Below are 24,336 nucleotides of genomic sequence, written 5' to 3' on the forward strand. Positions count from 1 at the left end.
GAAGAACTACTGGGCTTTGAGAGAAGTGACGTGACAAGATGATTAGGGAGAGGGAAAGACTTGTTTTATTTCACCCTTTAAATTTCAAATGTTCACTTGCCTGCAGTCACTTGTGACGTCCCCATTACCTGCTGTTTGAAATAGATTTTACCACATAGTGCTGACCTAATGAAGCCGATTCCAAAGCAGGAATGTATCTTAAATGTTGCAAAGTTACACTAATGTGATATTAAAGATTATTATTTTCATGTCACTCGGCCCTTAAACATGACAGACAAAAGAATCCACATAAAACACACATTTCAAAAATCCAAATATTTATTATTAAAAATATACAGGTTTCTCTTCCCAGACAGAAAAATATTGACGGCTAAAAACTGTGGAATCGGTTCTGACATTACGATTCTTGCTGCACCTCATATGTTGGTGTAGTGTGATCCATCCTCTCTTGGAGATGAGCTGATCACAGCGTGTCCTGGTTCAGCAGCTGATGGGTGTAAATAGCATCTTCATAGTGATACTTCTGCGTTATCGTCATGATGGAGTCGTGGCACCGAATTTTACTGAGAAGCTTCAGCTGCTCCACCACTGCAGACCTGCAGCACACAGGGTTTGGAGTACAATGATACGGTTCCACTGTTATAAATGTACTATGTCTGCACAAATAAAGCATGAAATAATGAAGTCGATAAAAAAATGCTGATTTCTTCAGTGCTACTTAGAAACTGCAGTTCCAACAATTAGCTGGAATATCATGAGTGACCAAGTTTCATAAGTAAAAATGAAGAAAACTCCAGTTTCTGATGCAACAATTGAAACCTGCTCAATGTCTGATTTTTGGCTGTTACTATAGCTGTAGACTTGTTGACGCAAATACACACGCAGCTTTCCTACCTGGTGCTCGGATCTTCAGGGCGCTGCTCTTTGCAGATGCTGTGAACTTTCTGAACAATGTGGTTCCTGAAGTTTTGGAGCTGAGGCAAACAGACGCTCTGGCCTCTGAACCAAGAGGGCGGCAGACTATCTGCAATCTGAAGAGAAGGAGAAAGCTGCGTGAAGTTCAAAATGAAAATACTTATTATTAAAGTGAGAGAGATTATCAATAAAACTAATGAAGAAAGACATTCCACATCAAAAATATCCAATCTAAACACCTTTTTGCAGGCTTCGCCAGCACAGCTGGGCGGTGTCTGACTGCACAGCGTGATCATCAGGTATCGGTTCAGCAGTTTGTCCAACATCAGCTCCTTCAGTACAGAGTCAGGAAGCAGCAAATCCCACCTGCCCATGTTGGCGAGTAGCTGAGAAATCAGAGCACAATCAGTAATTAAACAGCAGCTTTTAAAAATGTTACTCAGCCAGCAGGTTCACACTGGCATGATAGAATTTATGTAAGTAATTAAAGAGTACTTTTATGGCTGTCCAGAACTGCTGATCCCTGAAGCGGCTCTGAGGAGACATCCCGTCCTCTAAAAACCTGCATGAACACGCATACATACATCTCAACGTATCTGACAAGCAGCTTCATACATGACGGAGCTGCGATTCAAATAAATCTAAACGGGTTTCTCAACAAGACGACCTGGTTGTACAGTAAGTACAAAAGCAGAAAGCCAATATGTTATACTGGCTTCAAAAAGAACAGGAAAATCAAATAGTGCTTCCCTGTTAGAATTTCATAAATTTATTACATATTAGAACTAAACATACTACAAAAAAAAAAAAAAAAAAAACCTTACTTTTTGGGGTACAGAGGAATGAAGATATCTTCATCCACGCAGTCCCTAAGCCTGCGGACCACAGCCTCTATGAATCCCTGGATCACACAAGATAAATAAAATATGTTAAAACAACACACTGACTGTTGCTTAAGACTGTGGCAGAAGTCTTAACAGGAAGAAAACTCAAACTGAAAGTTTTCTGCTCAAGCGTCACCTTGACTGGTTTACTCTGCTCCCCTTCAAAGATGGAGAAATCTTCCTTCAGTCTGTGGCAAACGTCGGACAGACAGACGGACTGCTGATGAGACAGAGGATCCCACACCAGCTCTGCATAGGCTGCACAGAGGAAAAGAAAAGACAGACAGGCATGGTGTCATGGTTCAGATAGCAGATCATCGTTCAGCTTACTTCATTTAACAGTGGCTGACAGAAAGAGATGAAATGGTACCTGTGATTTTTGGCAGGACAGTCCTCTCTGTGATATTCGACAGGGTCTGTCGGTCTGTGTTCTCCAGCTCCTCGTGTCCGTGTCCGTGACAAAATGTCTCCACTGCTGTGAACCACGGCTGGTTTTCAAAATCTCCACTGGAATCCTAAAACACACACACACATAAAATCATGGTGACCATTAAAAAGATATCGTGTCTTGTATTACGAAAACACATGACAGGATCTTTGTGTTTCTTAGTAGCCATGAGTACCTTTAAAGGGTTCCATGCCAGCAGCTGATGCCTGATGATGGGGTTCAGCAGTTTTGGGAGACACAAGGAAATGTATGCATTGTGGTAGGACTCCGAGTGGGACTCTCGCCATTCTTCGAAGCGAGACAAAATCTTTTTGACGCTACAAAAGTCTTCTTGGACATCAGAAAATACTGCCTGTGACCTCAGCAAGATCTCAGCTGGAGTGGAAACAGAAAGTCATGGAAAGGAGTGTGAGGCACGATCATTCCTGTCAGAATACAAGTTCTGTGTTCTCCTATACAGAATTTTATGTATATTATCAAATTGATTATCAGGTTAATAGGAGAGTTGAAGTAATCTCAAAACACTCTCTAATATATATACATATATATATATATATATATATATATATATATACATATATATATACATATATATACATATATATATACATATATATATATATATATATATATATATATATATATATATATATATTACACTTAAAAGAAAGTCAAGGTGTGCAGATTTTCTATCATCTCACATATTGTCTTTTGAAGCTGCTCCTCCTCTTCTGGTGAAGGCTGCGTGTCTTCAGGAACACCAGATTCCACCTCAGTTGTCACAGTTGTATCGCTGCTAAATTAAACATCAAACATATGTAAGAGGAAGGTGGTACTCCTGTTTCATAAGCCTCATGTATGCACGCGTTGTAATAACAGTAATAATTGATTTTTTTTTTTTTATTTACCCCTTAGTTTCTGCTCCATTGGCTGAAGTTCCACTCTGCTCACTTGAGTTGTCTACAAATGAAATCCAGTTTACACAAATGTTCAATCCAGAGACAATCTTACTCTATCACCAGTTAAGATGGAGACTTTACTCACAGCTGAGCTGCTGCAGGTGCTCTGCCTGCTTCTTCACCTGCTCTCTCCTCTGAGTCAACAGCGCCTCCATGTGGTCAGACAGGAGTGTGTGCAACTCCACTTCTAACGAGTTGATCTCTACAACCTGCAAGGGGCAGGTCGTCAGTGATCCAAATCAAACTGGGCCTTTTTAAGGCTGGTAGTGAAATGCATGGCTGCATGACTTACATTAACTGGTGATAGATTCTGAATTTTAAAAAAAAATCTTGATAAAGATCTTTTCTTTTCTTTTTTTTTTTAAGAATATGACAAAGATCTACAGAGGTGTCTAAATTCAATCTAATCTAATTCAGGAATACTGAGCAAAGATTTTTAGTGATTCAAAATCAACAAACAGCAAAAAATATGTGAAATATTATTTTTCAACCCTCAAGGTCATTGAGAATTATCTATGTTCCATAAACATTTCGTAACGTGCCAAGTAAAATAAGAATTAAATGTAGTCAACTGCATCAGTTATAACCTTATAAATGCAGGACTGAAATCAATGAAAAGATAAAATATGACATTCCAGTCAACACTCTTAAGCTCAGCAATCTTTTCACATCATGTATAACTATATCTATTACATGGAGAGTAAGTTCCTGTGAATACATTGTGTATTGTAATACTTGTAGAGATCATTTCCCATCATTGTTTATGAGACCATTAACAGGTGGTGTACAGAATGTGTGTATAATATTCAGACCTTCTCTTGTAGACACTCCACCAGGTTGTGGATGTAAAGCGTCATGGTTCTATAAAACTTCAGCTGCTTCTCAGAGGAACTCTCCTCCAGGATTTCCAAAGAGGCTTTGGCATTTTCAACATCGCTCTCCATCCTCCTCAACTCCGCCTGCCGGGCTCTGTGCACCTCCTTCAGGGAATCTAATCTAAGAATTAAAACAAAGAAGCAAGAGGTGACAGAACACAAATAGGGAATAAGTTAAATGGTAATAAGCAAAGCAGATTAAGTTTTGCTCTATAAAGACAGTGAATGTTGCCTGTACTTTCAAGTCAAATATTTTCTGATCAATTTGAATTTACCTGTTATATAACAATTACATTTCAAATGGGTTTGCACAATGCTTCAAATACAGAAAAAAAAAAAATCTTACTTTCCAGTGATTCTCTTCTTGACCATTGACACAGTGACAGGAGGTAGAGTCTTGGGGAATTTGACTCCTGTTGGTCTTTTCTTTTGTCTTCCTGCGTTTCGTCTGTTACTGCTGCTGCTGAAGCTGCTTGACTCGCTGCCAGACGGACTCTAAGGAGAGAAGAGGATGAAATCATAACGCATCAGAAGACTTAAATGCACTGGCAACAAGATAGGCACACAAAGAATGAGATATACTGGAATGAAAATAGGAGGCACAGGGAAAACATACTGAAAAAGACATAATGAGAATTCAATTTTAATAACAAAAATAGGGAAAAAGAGAAAAAGAAAAAAGTGCAACCTTTAAAAGATCATTCCTACCTGTTCCCCTGGCCGTCTCTTCACGCCTTTTCCAATTTGGGTCTCTTCCCAAAGTTCCTGCTCCTCCCCGTCAGTCCCTGAGAGGCTACAATCACTTCCTCCTAAAGTGTGCACAAAAAACTGTTGGTTTTCCACAATCTGGTTTTAAATAATCTAAACTTCTCAGGCAGGCCATCGCATATAAGATACAGCACCTAAACGTTGACTTTCACAGTTTGATTTCAGTTTATGTAGCCATTATTCATATGATCCAATCCTTTATCATACTAATCAAATATGAATAATTATTTCTGCCCATAAAAGCAGGAAGTCTCCTATGTCTCTGTGTTTTGATACAAACTTTACTACACACTACTGGTATGTGCATTTGGAAACAATGAGTCACTCCAATAAAGTTCTCTCTCCTCATTCTTCAATATATCTCAGTTACCATGATCTTTTCTTATCCTCCACACACTTTGTACTTTCTCCCTCCTCCTCATACCAAGCTTCTCAGCGATCCTCTCCCTGATGCTCTTCAACCGAGGTGCAAATTCAATTCTTTTCTCGTGATCGTCTGCTTCATCATCTTCCTCATCAGTTCGCTCTTCTTCATCATCCTTGCTGTAGCGATCCGGAGTGCTGCCAGCCGAGCTGTGGCCATCTCTACCCAGGGGAATGTACTCTTTCTGGGCTCGAGCGGCACTTCGGTGCCTCCTGGCAGCCTCAATCTGTTCGGCATTGGGAATTGCTGCAATCCGCAAAAGCACAGACACATGAAATCAAACACAGATTATCAGAAAAGTATGTTTTGAACTTGCAGCAAGTATTCTCGTGTAACCATTATCAATTAACTATTCTTTCATAAGTGCATGTAAATAGATATTCATATATTAATACAGACCTGGGTTAACAGCAGAACCGCTGGAGTCTGAGGCTGAGCTATCCGAGGGAGACTTGAAACCATCTTCATCACTGGCGTTATCCTCACTTTTGGAACCTTCGCTGTCACTATCATCACCATGGTCCACAGAGTGAGGGGAAGACATGCTACCATCATCTTGTTTTGGAGAATTTGACGCTGGAATACCTCCACCACCTGAAGCTGAAGAAGAGTAAAATGACTTCACTTAGCACATGGCATGGTTCCATTGCTTCAGTAATTTCAAAGTGTTGAACATCATTAAACCACATTCATCCAGACAGACAAAAGGCTGCCACGCAAAGTGCTCGATCTCTTAAGGAGGCCATACTCTGGTTCAGTGGTTTGAGAGGACACAGAGAACAACATGGAGGATTAAACTAACAAATCGGAGCCACAGTTGAACCAGCAGTGCGTGAAAAAAGTGAAAATCTTTTAATATTAACAGTAACCAAGACACTTTGAAGCTGTCAGCAAAACACACAAACTGTATCTTGCTATGTACTCATTAAATGTATAATAATATTACATTTTCCTATGTACATTTTCCTTGTGCATTGTTTGTTTCAGTTATTCATTCACTGGGCACAATAAAAACTATTTCAGAGTTTAAGTGTCTTTTTTAACCTTTGACTTGTTCAGAGGTGCTTATATACTTTCAGCAGTAACTAAATTTAGCATTTCTGATATGTTTCAGTTGTTGTACCATGGGTCATCTTGGCTGATGGAGCGTCCTTCTTCTTCCTCACTTGGAACAGCACCGCTTTATCTGTTGACTTCTTCAACTTAAAGGTTGACTCACCAACTGGAGACATAGAGATGAAATCAATTATTATTGTGGTCACAATAAACTCCCACCAACCCCATACTCCAGAGTAGTGCGTGCGTGAGATAGATGAATTTCCCTCTGGGAAATATAAAGTACCGGTATTTCTGAACAACGCTTTAGGGTGATGGACGATATTGATTGAGTTGCACAAATAATGGATCCTTAAAAGGGTTAGGGGACACTACATCTGTACAAAAAAAAAAAAAAAAAAAGATAGAGAGAGCGAGAGAATATGCACAAGATTGGTAAACTACCAAGAATAAATCCGTAGTTTTGATAGATGGTGACCACTGCATGTGAATTTGTATGTCAATGAATCCATAATAATAATTATTATTATTTTTATTATTATAATAATAATATAAGCACAAATCGCCCGAAAGCGCTTTATATTTCAGTTCTATTCTACATAATGTTTCCCCGGTCAAATGCTGTACTGAGGACCAAGGTGTCTAAAAATTGGAGTTGCTGTAGCGAATATGCCAACAACGACAAGGTTATATTCATTCAGTGAATCGTTATCAGGGTTGTTTTGTTGACAGATTAATGTACATTACTGTCATCTCATCTCGTCGTTGCTACAACGTTTATCTGTCATTGGTTACAACTGACATGTAGTTAAGCTAGTTACCTTCTCGATCGTCAGAGAAACTAAGAATTGAGCTTGCTTTCTTGGAAACGTCTTCATTTTCTTTCTTTATCTCCTTTGTAACTTCCAGTGTGTCCCCGTCTTCTTCATCACTGCTATCTGACTTCGGACGCGTTGCTTCCCGCTTGGAGTTGCAGGAGATGCCGCGGCCCTGAACCGCCTTCAGAGGTTTGTTCACAGCCGACACGGGAACCGGCCCATTGTCCTCTCCCTCCCCGGTGTTCTTTTGGTGGTCCTCGTCGTCACCGGAACTGTCCTTTCTCTGCCGAAAGTTTCTCCTGGGCTTCTTGTTGAACATTTTGCGCTGCTAGTCGTCCATGGATGGCCCCGTGCCGTAAACCGTGGCGTGTGTAGTGTCGCAAAGCAGCCGCAAGGCACTATGGGTTATGTGTGGAGTAAACTTTAACCCATAGACATACGTGATAACCCACAAACATCAAAGCCATAGAAACTATGAAGTATTTTTATTACTCACTGACCAACGATATACTTGTAGTTGAAGATGTAGCCACACAAATATGGAAGAATCACTGTAGCACTGATTTAACAATAAATTTCAAACCATCACATGACTGCTTGGCATCCTCTTCTTTGCCATTTAATAACTTTGCATCGATATTTACAGTATTTATTTTATTATTTCGTCCTCAAAATCTCATTTAGGGAAAGTGTCTTTTTCTTTATGACATTCTAGTTCATTTTGTCTGGAAGCCTTTAAAAAAAAAAAAAAAAAACAACTTTTCCCGAGGTAATCTTGAGAATATTCACTTGGTAATAATAATTGGAGTTTAGCTTGTAATGAAATAAGCAAAATGATTAAGAACAAAGGAGATTTTCTTTTTGTCCAAAGGCATAAATAGTATTTTTTTTAGATGTTGTTAGTGTAGTTATTGTCTTGTCTTAAATGAAATACACTTTTCTCATAAGCCCAAATATGTAATAAACCATTGTTTTGAAAGATCAATTTGAAATAAATGTTCATGATCCTTATTTAAAAAAAATAGATAAAAACTCTCTATTCATTTGAATAGGATTGAAGATTTATTCATGTTGTCAGGGGAAAATGAAATAAAAAAGGTTTTTCATTGGAAAAACTGGGAAATAAAAAAGAATGAGAGAAATTACAAAATTTTTAATTTGACTCTAAAGGCACAAATAGAAACAACTGAATTCAATTCAGCTTTATTTATATAGTGCCATATACGACAGTCATTTCAAGGCTCTTTTACAAAGAAACCCCAAACAATTTTGCAATTCCACATGAGCAATCATACCGTAAGTGACGAAATAAAAAAAGCCTGAAAAGGAATAAACCTTGCAAAACCTGGCTCAGAGGTGGTGGCTTTCAGCTCGCTCTCTCACTCTCCACCACATCAGAGGAAATTAAACTTTGAGGGTTAAATTTGAAGGTTATTATGTCTCTATTTTGCCAGCCCGCCTCTCAAGATTAAATTGGCCTGTGGACCATGAGATCCAGTAAAATGAGATCGAAATCCCTGCTTTCAATAAAATTACACCTCTTGCAGTTCTCCAAATCTCCACTAAGAATACCCGTGAGCTGGGGATAGTCCAAATTTGACATTTTCTGATTTTTAAAATTGTCGTTCTCACACCTTCACTGTAAATTTGAACAATTAAAAAAAAATTGACACATACTTTGCCAAGTAGATAAAACATTCATGAACAATTATTAGTGGATGTCTGCCTTCACCAGATATACAGTATAAGAATTGCTTCAGAAAAGTTCATAACTATCATTAAACTGTAGTGGGACTGGGACTGTGCTGGAGCACCTTCAAGAAAGGACTGCAGCCATCGTGTCGACTTTCTCTTTATCTTTGTCTCATCAATTCTCCATCTGTTCAGCCTGTATCCTCTCTCTCTCTCTCTCTCTCTCTCTCTCTCTCTCTCTCTCTCTCTCTCTCTCTCTCTCTCCCTCCCTCTCTCGCTCTCTCTCTCTCCCTGTCTGCGGACGCGCTCTCTCTCTCTCTCTCAGAGGGTTAACAGGCTCCGATCACTCGTTGTCAGCCATGTTGTTGGTGTGACACACCGAGCTGTCAGCAACAGGTCCTCGGGGCTGTAAAGCCAACAAAACTTCACTTTTCTCCGTCTCATTGGATTTCTCGGTGGATATTAAGCTCTACATATCTGCGGGACCGCCCGAAAAGCGGTGGAGGATAGTTTTGAACCGCTGGAAAGCTCGGAAGTGTGTGTAATTCCTGTCGGCGGAGAGAGGTACGAACATGAAACTGCTTGTCTAAGCACGAGCGTAACTTTGATATTGTTCTATTAAAGCTAATACAAAGTCATTTTTATGCTTAATTTGGGTTTATTGGGTGTATTTTATTTAAAGGTTTGCATAGCTGCATTCATTAGAGTGTGGATAGAATCAAAACTATATTTGTTTTGGGTGATGCTTTTCATCTGACCTCAAAACAAGTTGGATTCTGAGTTACGTCCGCCGCAATTTAAAGTCCTGTTTTCAGTCGATGTTAAGTTTCAGGATACTTAGACTGACCTCTTCTGCGAGGCCAGTGTGAAACTGAGAGGCGTGTAAAAAGAAGATTTGCAGGAAAAGTCTCAGAAATTCCTCTCGGTTCAAACTCGTCGAGCAGGTTGCAAGCAGGTCTCAGTGACTGGTGACAAGTGATCAGGGAATGTAACTCTATCAGTTTATCTACACACACACACACACACACACACACACGTCCAACTGAGACTGAATACTGAAGTAAAGAGAGGCACAGTTATGCCTTTGCTCTGATGTATTGACCCTTTGTTTGTGGGATGCCCCATAGCGGGTCTCAGCAGCCTAAACTACCAGTCAGAGGGTAGTTCAAGAGCATCATCTCCTGAACCTCTGAAATTACTATTTACATCAAAGATTTCACCTAATATCACAATTAACAGGATTAACATTGGTGGAATTTTAAAGGCGTCTCATGTTTTCAAAAGTCAGACGTGCATAGTAAAATGCCTTGTTTGTCCTGTTCTGTAACAACCAAATCAATTAATTTAGTGTCAAGTTGATCCAAAATACTACAAAATACACATTTTGAAGCTGGAGTCAAAGAATGGTATCATCAAAAACATTAGAGGTGAATTAATGAAGTATGGACTTGTTTATTTTTTTCCTGCCAGTATTTTTAACCAGTGGTTGGCACTGTTGTCTCACTGCCTCTGCACCCTTGCTTTGCTTTCCAGGCAGTCAGACCCCTGATTGATTAATTGGTGATTACAAATTGGTCAGAGCCCTTGGTGTGTTTTGGTAATTGCATGCCTCCTTGTGTAGTATTGCAGTGCACTGGCGACCTATCTAGGGGTGTTTACAGTTATTTGCTTGATCTATCCTCTTATGAATCTGGTCTGGATGAGGTGGATCAAAGGATGGGGTCCTTTAATTTTTTTTTTTTTTTTTTACTTCAGTGTGAGGGGTTACTGCTCTTAGCCACAAGTGTATCAGCATGTGTCTTATTTGTTATTCAACTCATTCTATTTCCACATTATTTTAACACGGTACAGTTTTTCAGTATATTTAAGTGCATCTCTTTGCCTGTCTGTATTTTATTCTACATGGTACACTGTTGCCTAAAAAAAACATTGAGTCAAGTGCTCCAGCACAAAATAAACAGGACTATCAGAATTATCAGTTTTAGTTGAGGGACTCAGCTCAGATACAGATTCTGTGGTTAAGCATTTGTTCCCAGACAGTGATTAAAAAATGCAATGCATAATCGGCGATCAGAGGTCAAGATCAGGAGCTGAGAGTATTTTATTAGTATTTCCACAGAAAACTCTTAAAAAAGAATGAATCAGAAATGCACTAAATAATGGTGTTTCATTGCAGTTGGCCAAAGAAGCACCTCTGTTTCTTTTAAGAAAATTGAGATGTTACATTTTAAAGGCATCAGGATTTCATGAGTAGCCAGTGTGTTTATGTTTGCATGTATGCCCAGCAGCACACCCATGATTTCATTCACCACAGTGATGAAAAGCTTGACAACCCCCAGTTCATTTAATCAGACTTGGGCTTTGAAGAATTTTGAAGGAATCTTTGCTGAGTCTTTGGTATCCTTTTTTTTTTTTGTTAGATATAACATTTAATTTGCCTCTTTACTATTCTGTTTATATTCGCCATCTATGCACATTTTAATGCAAAAACCCATTTTTTCAGAGTACTTTCTCCAGTCTTGTCATAACCAAATAAATGTGAAGTCAGGGAGAGTCAAAACAGACTAAGGGAGAAAGGGAGAGGCATGCCTTGTGTGTTAAGAAAACAAAACCTGGCACTGCAAATAAAACTAATCAAATTCAATTTCAAACACTGGCAACAGGTTCTGAACAAACCCTACAGATGGATCGGTTGCTTATTGCACATTGGTTGTATTTATATAAATATCTCAACAATAAAGCCACTTGAAGTTAGCTCATTGGCCAAAAGGGGTAAGGTCGAACAAAATAATACAAAAAAAGATGAGATTGAGTGGTGTAAAACAATCAGTTTTTTTAAATGATCACCTCACATAGGGAAGACAAGAGCCACTGGGCCGAAAGTGAACTGTGAATAAAGTTGATGTCATTGGTGTGAGGTCAGCGAGCGAGGCGGCTGAAAATCAATCGTTTCTCAGAACAACAGTAGCCAGCCAGCATCCTCACAGACAGGCTCTGCAGGAGACAGCTGTGCCGAGGACGGGCCAGGGCCGCATAACTGGGAAAGCGCAGTTTAAGAAGAAAAGAGAGCAAATCGAACTTTCCAAAAAGATCCTCTACGAATGTGGGAATGTAGGAAGAGAAATAATGTCCATCAGTCCGGATCTTTAACAGTCTTCGTTTATGACAGTAAGGTGCATGCTAAACTGAATGTACGGACAAATGGGCACATGCAGATGCATTTAGAGTGAGGCACATGGCGTCCTAAAGTGCTGTGGGGACTGATAAGGTCAGGGACAGTCATACTATTTATCCAACAGTTTGCTGTGTTGCGTATACTAACTGAGAGAGGCACCAGTGTCCAGAGCCTCATTTATCATCAGTGCTGAGAAAAGGTTCTAAATTCTGTCTTGCAAATAAAATTTTGAATGTGCATAAGTACAAAAAATCTTTATTCATCAAGCATGTGTACTTGGGTCATGTGCACAACAGTAAGTCATGGATGTTGATAAGTCCCACTTGTTGTTAAACACCTTTGAACTTGTCTGCTCAATGAATCTCTTTATTTTTTTTAAAGTGATATTAGCATGCAACTTTTAAATTGGACTTCATTGTGTTGCAGTGGAGGAGAAATAATGTATGCATTGCTAACATTGTGATTTTTATTTGAGTGCATAGTGATTAATTATTAGGAGGGACATTAATGTTTCAAGTTTTTAAGCCTGGACAGCTGCTTCTATGTAAATAATGTGTATACTTGGATGTTATAAGATTTTTAACACCTCTGCATGACTGTGCAAGAGCTGTTTAAACTACAGGTTTGGAACCGGTGTGAGTCATGTGTATTTTATAAAGAACCTTGACAACAGTAAGAGTACTGCTGCATCGATATGTGGATACAAATTACTTTCAGTATAACCAGTATTGGTTCAAACTTTTGAAAACACTTTAAATGGAACTCAGTCCACTGACGGTCAGACAGTACTTGACCTCTTAAAATTCTTATATCAACAAAAAATATTAACACAATGTATGTTTTTGTAGGAGGAGCTGCTAAAACTATTTTCCACTTCTAAATTGTAATATCATATTTTGCTACAGTGTGCCAATTTTTTCAAATTGATAGTGAAATGTGCCTTTCAGCTGACATTGAATAGTTTCCTATGGAAAGTGTTTGTTTCTCTGTGCTTGCTGTGTGATGAACCTGTCCAGGCCATACCCTGCTGGCCTTGACCGTAGTTATTTGGGATTGGCTCTGTGAATGGTACAGAAGATAGATAAATACATTGTTTTGAGTTGTTCTAAAAGACGCATCCTTTCAGTTCAGGTTTTTGAGTAGGACTTATTATAGAATTATTTATTGTTTCAACTATTTAATTTCATGACTGTTATATTCAGTGCTGCTATAGTGCTGCCTGTGGTTTGAAAGGATGATGCAGCATTATGATACATGAAAATGCTGCGACATGGTATTCCACAGTACATGATATCATGTATAAAGAGACAACTGGAAACGGCTTTGCTGGACTTCTCCTCAGGAAGAAGCAGCAGTCTTTGCAGTCTGCTTAGGGTTACTCCAAATGTTGTGACAACTGCATCAGCATCTTTTAATGGCCATGAAGCCCTATAAAAAAAGGATATACTTTGTATTGACTGTACATGCATGACTTGTATCCGCTAGTTTTTTATAACTGTAATGCTTTCAAAGCAGTGCATGAAATCTCACTCATTGCTGCTTCCCTGTAGGGTTTTTTTTTTCTTCTTTTTTTCTTTTTTTCTTGCATCACTGAGTACAGATGAAGCTAGTTTTCAGTTTAGGTGGAGCCTTACCGGTGGACCACCTCCTCTAGACTAGATAGTTTTAGAAGAGTTTGACAGTTTTAGAATATTTGACACGGGGCTGAGTGATATATCTAAATTTAGGATATATTGACATTTTCCTAAAAATTTGATATTGAAAAATACAATATATCTATTTTTGAGTTTGTGCGTAAAAAATATTAGTTTTAAGAGTTGCTTCATTTCCACATTTCTCGCCTGCCTGCAGCGTCTCTCATTCTGAAACCAGCGTCTGACGTTCAGTATAAAAAAAAAAAACACTGCAAAGAACATGTTTTGCCCAAAACCTCCACCCCCTCTGGAGCTGTGTGCCTCTGATGGGAGGGAGCAGTTCCTTCATGTTTTCTGTCATTGTGGTCAGCTCTGTCAAACATATGGTCCGTGGGTAAATCTTTGGACACTAGAGGGTCCAGTCCGGCCTGTGAGATGACATTCACATACAGTTGAGTCATGGTTGCATTTTTAGTTGCAGCAGGATTGAAAGAGACAGCTCATTGTATTTTGCACCAGGATACAAAGTTTTTAAATTAACATGATGTTGAAATTGTACTTATTTTGAAGCTATAACATTTTCATGCACACAATCTGTTAATTTGTTCTAAAACACTTTGATGTCTCTGTTTGTGAATTATTGTGCTGTCATTTCAGTGGACTGACAACCCTGTAGTTTCTCCCTGAACTGAAATGAGTTTGAGAATTCCCAGGTTCATTTTGTGCTGCTGGTCATTCATTAAAGTGTCTGTGTTGTAGTTTGTTTGACTTCAATCCAAAATTATATATTTTGATCAAACTTTAAGATAAAACTTTAGAGAAAAAAAGTAAGATATGAATTTTGGGCCATATTGCCCAACTGTACCTGAGAGGATTCATCATTGTGTAAATAGTGATTCTGCTGTATTCATTTTGCAGCCCCAGGCTTCTGCTGAGAGTATATGTTTTTCTTTGTGTATATGCTGACAGCAGTTAAAAAAAAAAAAGTGATTTGCATGAGGTTTGCAAAGCTGAGTTTTCCTCTGAAGTCGGTCTGCAGAGCTGGCTAAGCATCCGTTGCTCCATTGGTCAGCTTGTAGGGCATCCGTCCCACCAGGAAGAGTTAGAATCCCCTCTCTCTCTGGAAACGGTAAACCGTAAAGCTGTCTGTCCCCTGATCTTTCACTTATTCATTGAAATTCCTCCAGTGTTACATTACAAAAGGTTACATTCCACACCTCAACATGATCAGATACCTTGATGCTAATGTTGAGTACTTTGTAGCTCTATTCAATAATGTTGTGTTCATGGAAGTATAGCGGGCAGAAAATGTTCTTAATGCACTAAGAATGTATGCAGCAAGTTTTTTTTTTTTTTGAATGTCATTGATTACAATAATGCTGTGCTTCATGATAAAACAAAGAAGAGAAGTTTTTCTTCTCTGAGCTGAATAATCATGTTTGGAGTTCTTCGTGGATGTTACTGCACCTGTGAAAAGAAAAGTTGAATGTAGGTTTAATTGCTTTAAAGGATGTAGATCATCTTTTTGGTTGTCACAGCAGATTGTGTGATCAAAAGTTTGATGTAACTGATGACTTTGGAGAAACTACCCTCAGTGAGATTGGTATCCAGACATCCTGCCCACAAGCTCCATGTTCGATCTCCGAGGCCACTGCTGCCTCTGTGTTTGCTCCACAGGGAACTGGATCAAATGATTTACTGTGTTTTGACAATGTTTAGAAAAACTTGTAACTTTGGTTTTAGTTGCATTAGATTCCATTTTCTGCTCTGTTACAAACTCAATTTTTTAATTAAGAAAAAGATTGCTCAGTTCCTTCTGAAAAGTGTTCTCTGACAGTCTTCCAGAAGAATTTATTAAAAACTGCCTGCAAGCTTTTTCAAAGTGTTTTCACACTTAACTCCTGATTATTCTTCTATCTGTTGTCTATGAGTTGTGTAAAGTGATAGATTAACTAGAAACACCTTGACTTTTGGGAGCTTTGTCCCTTCACTTTTGCCTTAAACGTTGGCGCAGTATTGCATATCAATGACATTAAACCTTAATTTTAATGTAACTTAAATGTGTTTCAAGTAAGAAGAAATACACAAGTGAAAAAAGGAAGAAACTGAATATGGAGTGGATGTTCCCAGGTCTCTTAGTGATTTCAGCCTTCATGAGAAGGCTAAGTAGGATTTACTCAGAAGTTGCATGTTATCTCTCTTATTCTATCCCCCCCTTTTTTTTAAAATCTCTTTTAATTTTGTTTCACACAAAGTTCTTATTATCTGACAAGTCTGAGTTTGGCATTGTTTCTTCCTGGAAATCACTCGTGGTTCTGTAGCACTCCCTCGATTAAAACTCCATCGCTGTGACGCCAATATATTTACTGGGACATCAAAGCTGCCCTTCAGCCAAAATCCATGATTGCTTCCTGTCAACTCATGTTGGGCTAGGAAATGCTTGTGTTTGTAGGTTACCGGGCGGGAAGTGCTGCGCAGAGACATTGGAATTTCTCTCATCCTCTTCCTCCTCCTCCTCCATCATGTGAGGCTGACGGGCTGATGGAGGAATCATTTCATAGGAAGGTGTTCAGCCTGGCTATAATGAAGTAAAAATAAATGAAGCAAACACAGTATGAACGCTCTCCAGTATGTTGAGAAGAGCAGTGTCTGTATGTTTTTGACAAGAAATGAACTCGCCTGCAGGACGATTAAAGATGAATGAATCTGTATGATTAGTTTTACATTGATGCTATTTTTAAAAGTTCTGTTCTCCAAGTGCAGATGGTTTACATTTATTGTTCATCTGCTTCAACCTCCTGAAGTAAAGTTTCACAATATTCAACACTGTTTTTAATTTAAACAAGTGCATTTTAAGAGTGCTGCAGTCGCACGTCAGTCTTTTAAATATACATGCATACCCAGCACAATACAACATACCAGTCTTTAGTCAACAACCGGATCATGTATGGTCCATTTGGTGTGTAGACACGAAGTCTAGCACATGTGTTGTGTTTTGACCAACCACAAACTTCCTCCCAGCTGTCCGAAGTAATATTAACCCTCTTATGACTGGAATGATATTCAGGGCAACTGGAAATCTATTGGTTTTATGGCTGTGTCTGATGTGCAGTTACCATGTGATTCTGCTCTGCTCCAAAATAACTTTATCTTTTGCTATCTGGCAGTTATTCAATATTACTGTGTGATTTTTGATTGGATTGACCTGCTGTGGAAGTCCTGGGGGGGGCATCATAATGATCCAAAGTACTATTTCTCTGTATTCTCATAGTTGTGATTTTTTATGAATAATGTAGAAGTTGTTGCACTGAGAAAGAAGCAAGCCACATCCGAGCAGCAGTGAAAGGATACAGAAATGTTTGTCTTGCCTATTTTGTTTTAGTGTTATGACGGTTTTGAGTTGGCACCAAAAGTTCTCAGCTTAATGTGTCAGTGGTCTGTGGTATCTTAAGAAAACTGTTGATTACAGAAGCAAACGTCAGGAAATAGTAGGACATGCAGCTTGGGAACATTTATATCTTTTATCAAACATGTAGTCAGTGTACATTCACACCTAACTCTTTTTGCTATTTTGTTAGTATTAAATTAGCTATTTTTCATTTACATAACCATAAGAATCTGATCAGTGGGTGTAATCAGGTGTTTGTAATAATAAGATCTCACGCTGTTACCAAACTGACTTGCCATCAACATTGGATTTGCTGAAGTACATATGAATGTGTTGATGTAAGACTCAAACTTCCTGTTAATTTCACAATGTTTGTTCTTTGTTGAATATATCCCGTTTCCACCTTCCTCTCCTCTGAACAACTCAGTGTTTTTAAGACCGCTGAAAATCTCAGAAAGTTTGTTAATTTAAAGGAAAGACAAAATCTATTTGCAGTGGTAGTTCTGTTATTGTACAGACAGAAATATGTCAAGAAATGTTTGACATTCACTGATCTTCAGTGGTCCCTTCAAGAGTTTGAGAATCTTGTGACTTCTTCACTTTGGCCAACTCATGACCTAATCTATGTTAAACTAATTACATACTCGTGTGGGCCACAAATGTCAACATGCTAGAACACTAAACTGAAAAACTCTGCACGAGTCATACAGTTATGGGATTAGTATTATCCTCTTAGCATTTAACTCCAAGCATAGATGTGTCGAAGCACAGCCTCAGCGAGGCTTAATGAGGCCTTAAACTCTTGTCAGAAGCTTGAAGAAAAGTTTCGATATAACAGAAAATGTATCATCGTAAAGCTACCATGAACAGTTTTCACCTCATCACTGCTTCTTGCAAAGTAAAGTTCAGCTTAGAGCTCCTGCTCTTTTCTGTCAGAACAGTTTAACTGTGTTTTCAGGGTGTGTGTGAATGACCATGACGGCAATGTGTCTATAAGGCCGCCGCTCGACACATCCTCCGTACAGCTCGGCTGAGCTGATCCAGCTGACCGGAGGCCTGCATTGCAGGGGACAGTAAATGTGTAAAGCTTTCTATGAGTGTCTGTCAGTGTAGTGTGTGTGTGTGTGTGTGTGTGTGTGTGTGTGTGTGTGTGTGTGGTGCATGTATCACACCGCTCCCTGACCACTACACAGTCGGCGTGAAGAGTGTTAAATCACGTTCCAGTGGTTTAAAAAGATCTGGGAGGGGGCCAGGGCGCTCCTGACTGGGGAGAACAGGAGAAGCCCTGTTTGACTCTGCTGACTGACCAGAATCTGTGTCTCTGTTCCTCCGGCTGTTTTTTCGCTCTCCCTCCTCTCAGTGACATTGCTGTCCTTCCTTAGCTGCAGTATTGACCGATGACTGGACTGTGACTGTGTGTTTTGCAGATGGCCGTGAGCCGGAGCTGAGGACGCCACTGGGAGTTCTCCACTTGCAGACATGAATGGTAAAGACCACTGGACTCTGTGCGTGCGTGCGTGCGTGCGTGCGTGCGTGCGTGTGTGTGTGTGTGAGAGAGAGAATCGAACAGGGGCACATCTGTGTGCAGAGCTCTGTTTATTTGGCTCGATGTAGTGCTAGTTTTAAAATAGTGCTAGTTTCAGCTGTAATTTCCTGTGTTTGAGCAGTTTCAGTATCTGGTCCCTGTAGGTTTCTTGTTTGTGTCACGTGTGGGGAGTTTTCAGCCAAATGTTTCTCATTTTCAGCACTTCTTAATATCTCTTGTCCTCTGTAAATATTTAGAAGCTAAAATATACTTTTTCTTTGCGTTAAACGGCATTTGTCTTGATAGTTTTAGTTTGAAGACACAAGTAGCAAAACCTGGAAACATGATTGTTTAAATGAAGCTGTCTGTCCTTCCTTCCACTGTCTCCACACACCCGAGGCTCACTACACATTAGTGAGTCATGGTTGTGTAAATACTAGTCAAAATGTGTGAGTGTGTTCTTCCCTCCTCCCTGTCTGTACAAAGTGACACAGTATCAACAACAACACTGAGCTTCATTATCGCCCTGTCAATATATTCGTGCATTTCTGGCTCCTGCATGCCCCCAAGGCTGATCTTTGTGTACACACACATACATACACACACACACACACACACACACTTTGTCTTTTATTGTCTCAGGAGATCAATGTTTGTTTGCAGTGTTCAGATTTGTGTGTCAGAGGTTAATTTACACAGATTTCAGAGAATTTTGGACAGCTTTGTTTTCTGAACAGATTCTAATTCCTCTTGAGTTCAATATGAAACAAACTCCAGAAAGTTGAATAAGTTAAGCCACCTCTTCAGATCTGATTAACGGGATATTGGTGTGATTTTAAATTTTGTTCCTGAAGGCTCATCTTTTTCCTTCCCTTCTTTAGGTAGTACTAGTATTTGGGCCATCTCTCCAGAGGAGAGGGACAAACATGACCAGAAGTTTGACACCCTCTCCCCTTCAATGGGATACGTCTCAGGTACACACACACACACACACACACACACACACACACACGGTTGAATCTTACAGTTTCTCCACTTCTACAAATCATCATGTAGTTTCAATGTAATTCAACCATCACATGGGAGGCCCCTGCAATAACATGCAGATTTGCACGGCTTGGGCGGTGCATCTAATCAATTTTGAATATCTAAAGAAAAGAAAAAAACGATGCGAGCTTGTCAAATGTTCTGATATTTTGAGATATTAAATATAGATTTTCATGACTCATAAGCTAAATATATAAAGGTTAAAACAAGTGGCTTAAAATATTTGTATTTATGTGTAGTGTCAAAGGATAAACATGCATTTGTTAAGAGTTACATGTTTATGTATGCACTACTTTTATTTCATCTATTGATTTTCTCCGGTTCTGTCTTTTCCTGTAGGGGAGCAGGCAAGAAAGTTCTTCCTCCAGTCGGGGCTGCCGCCCTCAGTGTTGGCTGAGATATGGTGACAAAAACACGCTCACACGTTGTTTGTTACAAATTTCAAACAAAAACCTCCCCGAAACTCGCATATGAAAGTCCATCTAGTCATGGTTTTCTGTCTGGTCTCTCAGGGCTCTGGCTGACATGAATAAAGATGGAAAGATGGACCGGTTGGAGTTTTCTATTGCGATGAAGCTCATAAAGCTCAAACTGCAGGATACAGCTCTTCCCTCAGCACTGCCAATCATCATGAAACAGCCTCCGGTGTCTGCTCCCAGCCTTAATAACCCTGCATATGGTACAGAGTCATCATTGTTTTTTTAATACACTGTGTTCATTCATCATGTCAATAACCCGTTTTCTTCAGCTAAACAAAAAAGAAAAAAAAATCTGAAAATTATTGATATAGATGTAAACACACACAGTTCAGATTAATCAGGCATTAAAAACTTGAGTTTCTCCTTTGTTTTATTCATTCATTTCTCAACTCCGTCATATAAATTGCGTTGTCTGCATGTGTTTTGAAGGTATTGGCTCGATGTCCTCCTTACCCATGATGCCTGGAGCGAACCTTTCCTTGTTGACTCCCATTTCCATGGCAAACCCCGGACTCTCTACACTGACACCTATGACGGGCCTCACCCCTCTGGTTCCCACGGCAACAGGCCTGAGCCCGCTAATTGCTTCTGCCCCCTCGAGGCCCATGATGCCCACCATGGGGAGCAGCACGCTGCCAAACGGCACCATGGGACTCCTTCAACCAATCCCTGCTGGAACGATGACTGCAGGTGCGCGTCTTCGTCATTTCTAACTGAAGTCTTTTTGCCCTCCTATTTTCTGCTGCTCTATCATTGTTCTGGACAAAAAAAAGAGCACCTTGTTTCATGAGAAGAATCTCATATCACTTAATAAATTCATTCATTTGAAAGAACTGCGAGGAAGAAAACTGCTTGGACATAAAAAATGTACACAGAAAATTATTGCAAGTGATGGTATTTATGTTTTAACATGGACTGAATAAGTTATATTTGCTGTACTTTTTAAATGGCATGTCTTTTGGAAGATGGTAGTATTGCAATGTTAAGGTTAGTGTTGGGGAATGAAGTCCATTTATAGATTTGTGTTTTCATTAGTAATGGTGGAATATGTGAAATATGTGTGATTTTTGTCAGTTTCACACCACTCTAGTGGTTTGGTTTTATAATTGACCTTTGAGTGTCTTTTTAAGTCCAGATGAAGAGTAATATCCCTTTAACAGCATCTTAGGGTTCCATTGTTCAATTTGTGCATGTTTTTTTAAATGAACATCAAACATTAAAGGCTTTACTGAGCTTTAACAGCTTCTACCTCCTTCTAAGCACAGGTGTTTGTGTGTGTATGTGTGTGTTTCAGGCCTGCCTCTGTCTGCGACCTCCTACGCCTCCCCACTTGGCCTCTCACCTTCAGGTGGAATGAACAAAGCTCAATCACTGCTGGACCTGGGATCTAGCAGGTTGGACACATATTTATTAGGAAATTGTTTTAAAATAGAAGTGAACTCACCGTGTCTTTGAGTCTGATCGTTTGTCACTTGGCTTCCAGCCCTGCGTCGTCCTCCCCGTCCTTCATGAAAGCCATGGCTGCCGGTCCCAGTGACTGGGCTGTGCCACACGCCTCCAGACTCAAGCACAGGCAGCACTTCAACATCCTGGATAAACAGATGACAGGATACCTCACAGGTACCACGTGCTTCTGTCTGATTGTATGCACAATGCATCGGCCGAACAAAACCGATCTATGTGTGGAATTCAGGCGTGGATGTTCATGAACAGTAGTCACTGGTGATTTCATTCGGTTGCCTCCCTCCTTTTTTTCCCCCCACAGTGTGTTTTGTCTTAGTTAGCTCAACAGAAATGAAGGCTGTAATTGTGGGTGTGGGCAGATGTGGCGCAGTTTCACAACAGGCAAACACCCAAGTGTGTACTTATGTTGCACAGGCCTTGCTGGACCTGTTCTCTTGATAACTCTATTGATTTATGGAAATCACAATGACACACAGCCGTGAAATACAGACCAGAGTTCATGCTGTCCTGTCATATAGATATTGCCTGTAATGGACAGCCTTGTATAGGAACTTTATAGGAGCGTTTTGTAAATGGGTGTCATGTTATCACTTTCATATACTCAGATTTGTAGTACAGTGACACAAATCTGTGGATGTACATGCGCGCACGCACGCACACACATAGATTTATACACATTTTACGTCTCACTTCCTCTACAGTCACTCGTCCTAATCAAGTGTTGTGACACCGTTTTTGGTTGTGTTACCAGGTCAGCAGGTGAGAGGTGCCATGGCAACTACGATGTTAACACAGGCACAGCTGGCCTCCATCTGGTGAGAACATCTCCGTGTCTGTGTGTGTGTGTGTTTCAACATGTCCTCTGATTACTACACTATTGGGTTGATGAGGCAAAGTTGGGTTTGTCATTCAAAATTACACCCCATTTTATTAGAGCAAAATGACAAAAGCTATTTACTCAGAAGCCAGTTTAGTGCAAAAAAGCAAGCCAACACATTTGCTCCTTGTTTGGAAATGAAAGTTTTTCACTTTGAAACTTTGCATAAATTATAGGTTCACATAGGGACTACCCTGCGATTTTAAACTTTTGTTGTTCCTTTGAAAAATTTGAATGAACATTATAAAGACTCTTGCCTCTTGCTTTATTTCCTGATTAGAACATAACAGTAGTCGAAGAATAACTTCTGTTGTGCTGTTCAACAGGATTTTATCTTCCTGAAACTGCAACTAAAGCTTATTTTGGAGGAACTTTAATTAGAAAATCTTCCATTTCTTTTGCAACAAAATTTCATTTTGTGACACTTGCAGGACTTTATCGGATGTGGATAAGGACGGCAAGCTAACGGCTGAAGAGTTTATTCTGGCAATGCATCTTGTTGACATGGCAAAGAGCGGACAAGTACTGCCACTGACACTGCCAAATGAGCTGGTACCACCCTCTCAAAGGTCTGTGGACTCCGCAAAATCTCCTGGAAATGCATGTTAATGACTCATACTTATTTGAATAACACCATGCATTTAGACAGATTTTAACACTGTATGACTCTGAGTTATTCTTAATAGTGTTTGTTGTCAATCGTGTATTCAGACAAGGTACTTTGCATTTGTAACGCAGGAATGCAGTGAATGGATCCAGCCCCTCTGTCTACTCGGCTCTGATTGATGACTTGGACATAGAGCCCCCACAGAAATCCAGACCCAACAGTCAGTACTCACACTACCAAAGACACAGAGTGCAGCCTTGTTCAGCTGCCACTTTATGTACAGTGTCTGCAGTGACTTGCTGTGCAGCTGACAAGCAGTGATTTAAAAGCATAAGTACTCAGATTCTTCTGTGACATATAGAAAAGCCACCTAATGAATCAGTCTATCATTAGTACCCAGTTGTGGTTTCAGTGTAAAAACCCTTTCAGGAGACATCTTCACTCTCCCCTCTCTATGTTCAGTGTCATTTGAGGATAAATTCAAAGCCAACCTGGAGAGAGGGAATGCAGAGTTGGAGAAAAGACGACTGGCGCTGCTGGAGGCAGAGAAAAGGGAGCAGGAGCGGCGCGCTCAGAAGGAGAGAGAGGAGCGGGAGAGGAGAGAACGGGAGGCCAGGGAGGCCGAAGAGAGGAGGAAAAAGGAGGAAGAGAAGAGGCTGGAGCGACAGAGAGAGCTGGAGAGGCAAAAAGAGGAGGAGCGACAGAGGGAGCTGGAGAGGAAAGAGGTGAGTGAAGGTGTTCACAGTTCTGTAAATGAGCAGCGTATGTGAACTGCATCAGTGAAGTATGAAGCTTGAGGTGCAGCTCAGAGATGTTCCTTCATATTGACATCTGTATATTAATGTCTTTGTTGCCTCTCTGCTTTTCCCAGGCTGCACAGCGGGAGCTGGAGCGTCAGAGGAAGGAGGAGTGGGAGAGGAGGAAGAAAGGTGAGCTCCAGATCAAGAAGGAGCAGGAGCAGGATGAAATAATCAAACTGAAGGCGAAAAAGAGGAGTCTGGAGATGGAGCTGGAAGCAGTGGTGAGTGACAAAGAAATCTGATATCACTCCAGCCCGCACAGAGTGGACACTCCGTTTCTGTCTTTCACTCTTCACACATGAGTTAGTTTTACTTTACCTCTCTGTCTCACAGCTATTGCTCTCTCTGCTTCAGGGTAACAAGCATCGCCAGATCTCAGATCGACTCAGTGACATTCAGAACAAGAAGAAGCTTCACAAAACGGAGCTGGATCTGAACACACAGAGGAAAGAGACACGTCAACAAGACCTTTACAGCCTGCAGAAACAGCTGGAGGTCTGT

General features: G+C 40.0%; 2 protein-coding genes across 4 annotated transcripts in view; one reads left to right on the top strand and one right to left on the bottom strand.

The window, feature by feature from the left end:
- Positions 1–322: 322 nt before the first annotated feature.
- On the bottom strand, positions 323–7,541 carry gcfc2 (GC-rich sequence DNA-binding factor 2). Of its 2 annotated transcripts, none has more exons than XM_030097995.1 (18): positions 7,151–7,541; positions 6,397–6,495; positions 5,673–5,873; positions 5,274–5,519; positions 4,790–4,890; positions 4,428–4,576; positions 4,019–4,202; positions 3,292–3,415; positions 3,156–3,207; positions 2,949–3,040; positions 2,423–2,622; positions 2,170–2,314; positions 1,936–2,057; positions 1,740–1,816; positions 1,411–1,477; positions 1,155–1,301; positions 895–1,031; positions 323–596 (listed from the first exon to the last, which is right to left on the bottom strand). In XM_030097995.1, exons 1-18 carry the CDS (start codon positions 7,464–7,466, stop codon positions 464–466), a joined length of 2,592 nt encoding a protein of 863 aa, XP_029953855.1. In that variant the 5' UTR covers positions 7,467–7,541; the 3' UTR covers positions 323–463. The 2 variants fall into 2 exon arrangements, with proteins under 2 accessions (XP_029953855.1, XP_029953847.1); XM_030097987.1 differs by having other exon boundaries at positions 2,949–3,043.
- A 1,637-nt stretch (positions 7,542–9,178) lies between these two features.
- The window catches only part of itsn2b (intersectin 2b), a 30,716-nt gene continuing 15,558 nt past the window's right edge, over positions 9,179–24,336 (top strand). For both annotated transcript variants that reach the window (XM_030089135.1, XM_030089143.1), the window contains exons 1-14: positions 9,179–9,403; positions 18,464–18,522; positions 19,443–19,535; positions 19,948–20,011; positions 20,121–20,287; positions 20,517–20,777; positions 21,382–21,481; positions 21,571–21,707; positions 22,303–22,366; positions 22,860–22,997; positions 23,167–23,255; positions 23,498–23,760; positions 23,907–24,056; positions 24,190–24,330. In XM_030089135.1, coding sequence (XP_029944995.1) covers positions 18,516–18,522; positions 19,443–19,535; positions 19,948–20,011; positions 20,121–20,287; positions 20,517–20,777; positions 21,382–21,481; positions 21,571–21,707; positions 22,303–22,366; positions 22,860–22,997; positions 23,167–23,255; positions 23,498–23,760; positions 23,907–24,056; positions 24,190–24,330 — 1,674 coding nt within the window. In that variant the 5' untranslated portion in view covers positions 9,179–9,403; positions 18,464–18,515. The remainder of the gene's footprint in view (positions 9,404–18,463; positions 18,523–19,442; positions 19,536–19,947; positions 20,012–20,120; positions 20,288–20,516; positions 20,778–21,381; positions 21,482–21,570; positions 21,708–22,302; positions 22,367–22,859; positions 22,998–23,166; positions 23,256–23,497; positions 23,761–23,906; positions 24,057–24,189; positions 24,331–24,336) is intronic.

Source organism: Salarias fasciatus, chromosome 1, assembly GCF_902148845.1.
Source record: "Salarias fasciatus chromosome 1, fSalaFa1.1, whole genome shotgun sequence".
Classification (NCBI taxonomy): Eukaryota; Metazoa; Chordata; class Actinopteri; order Blenniiformes; family Blenniidae; genus Salarias; species Salarias fasciatus.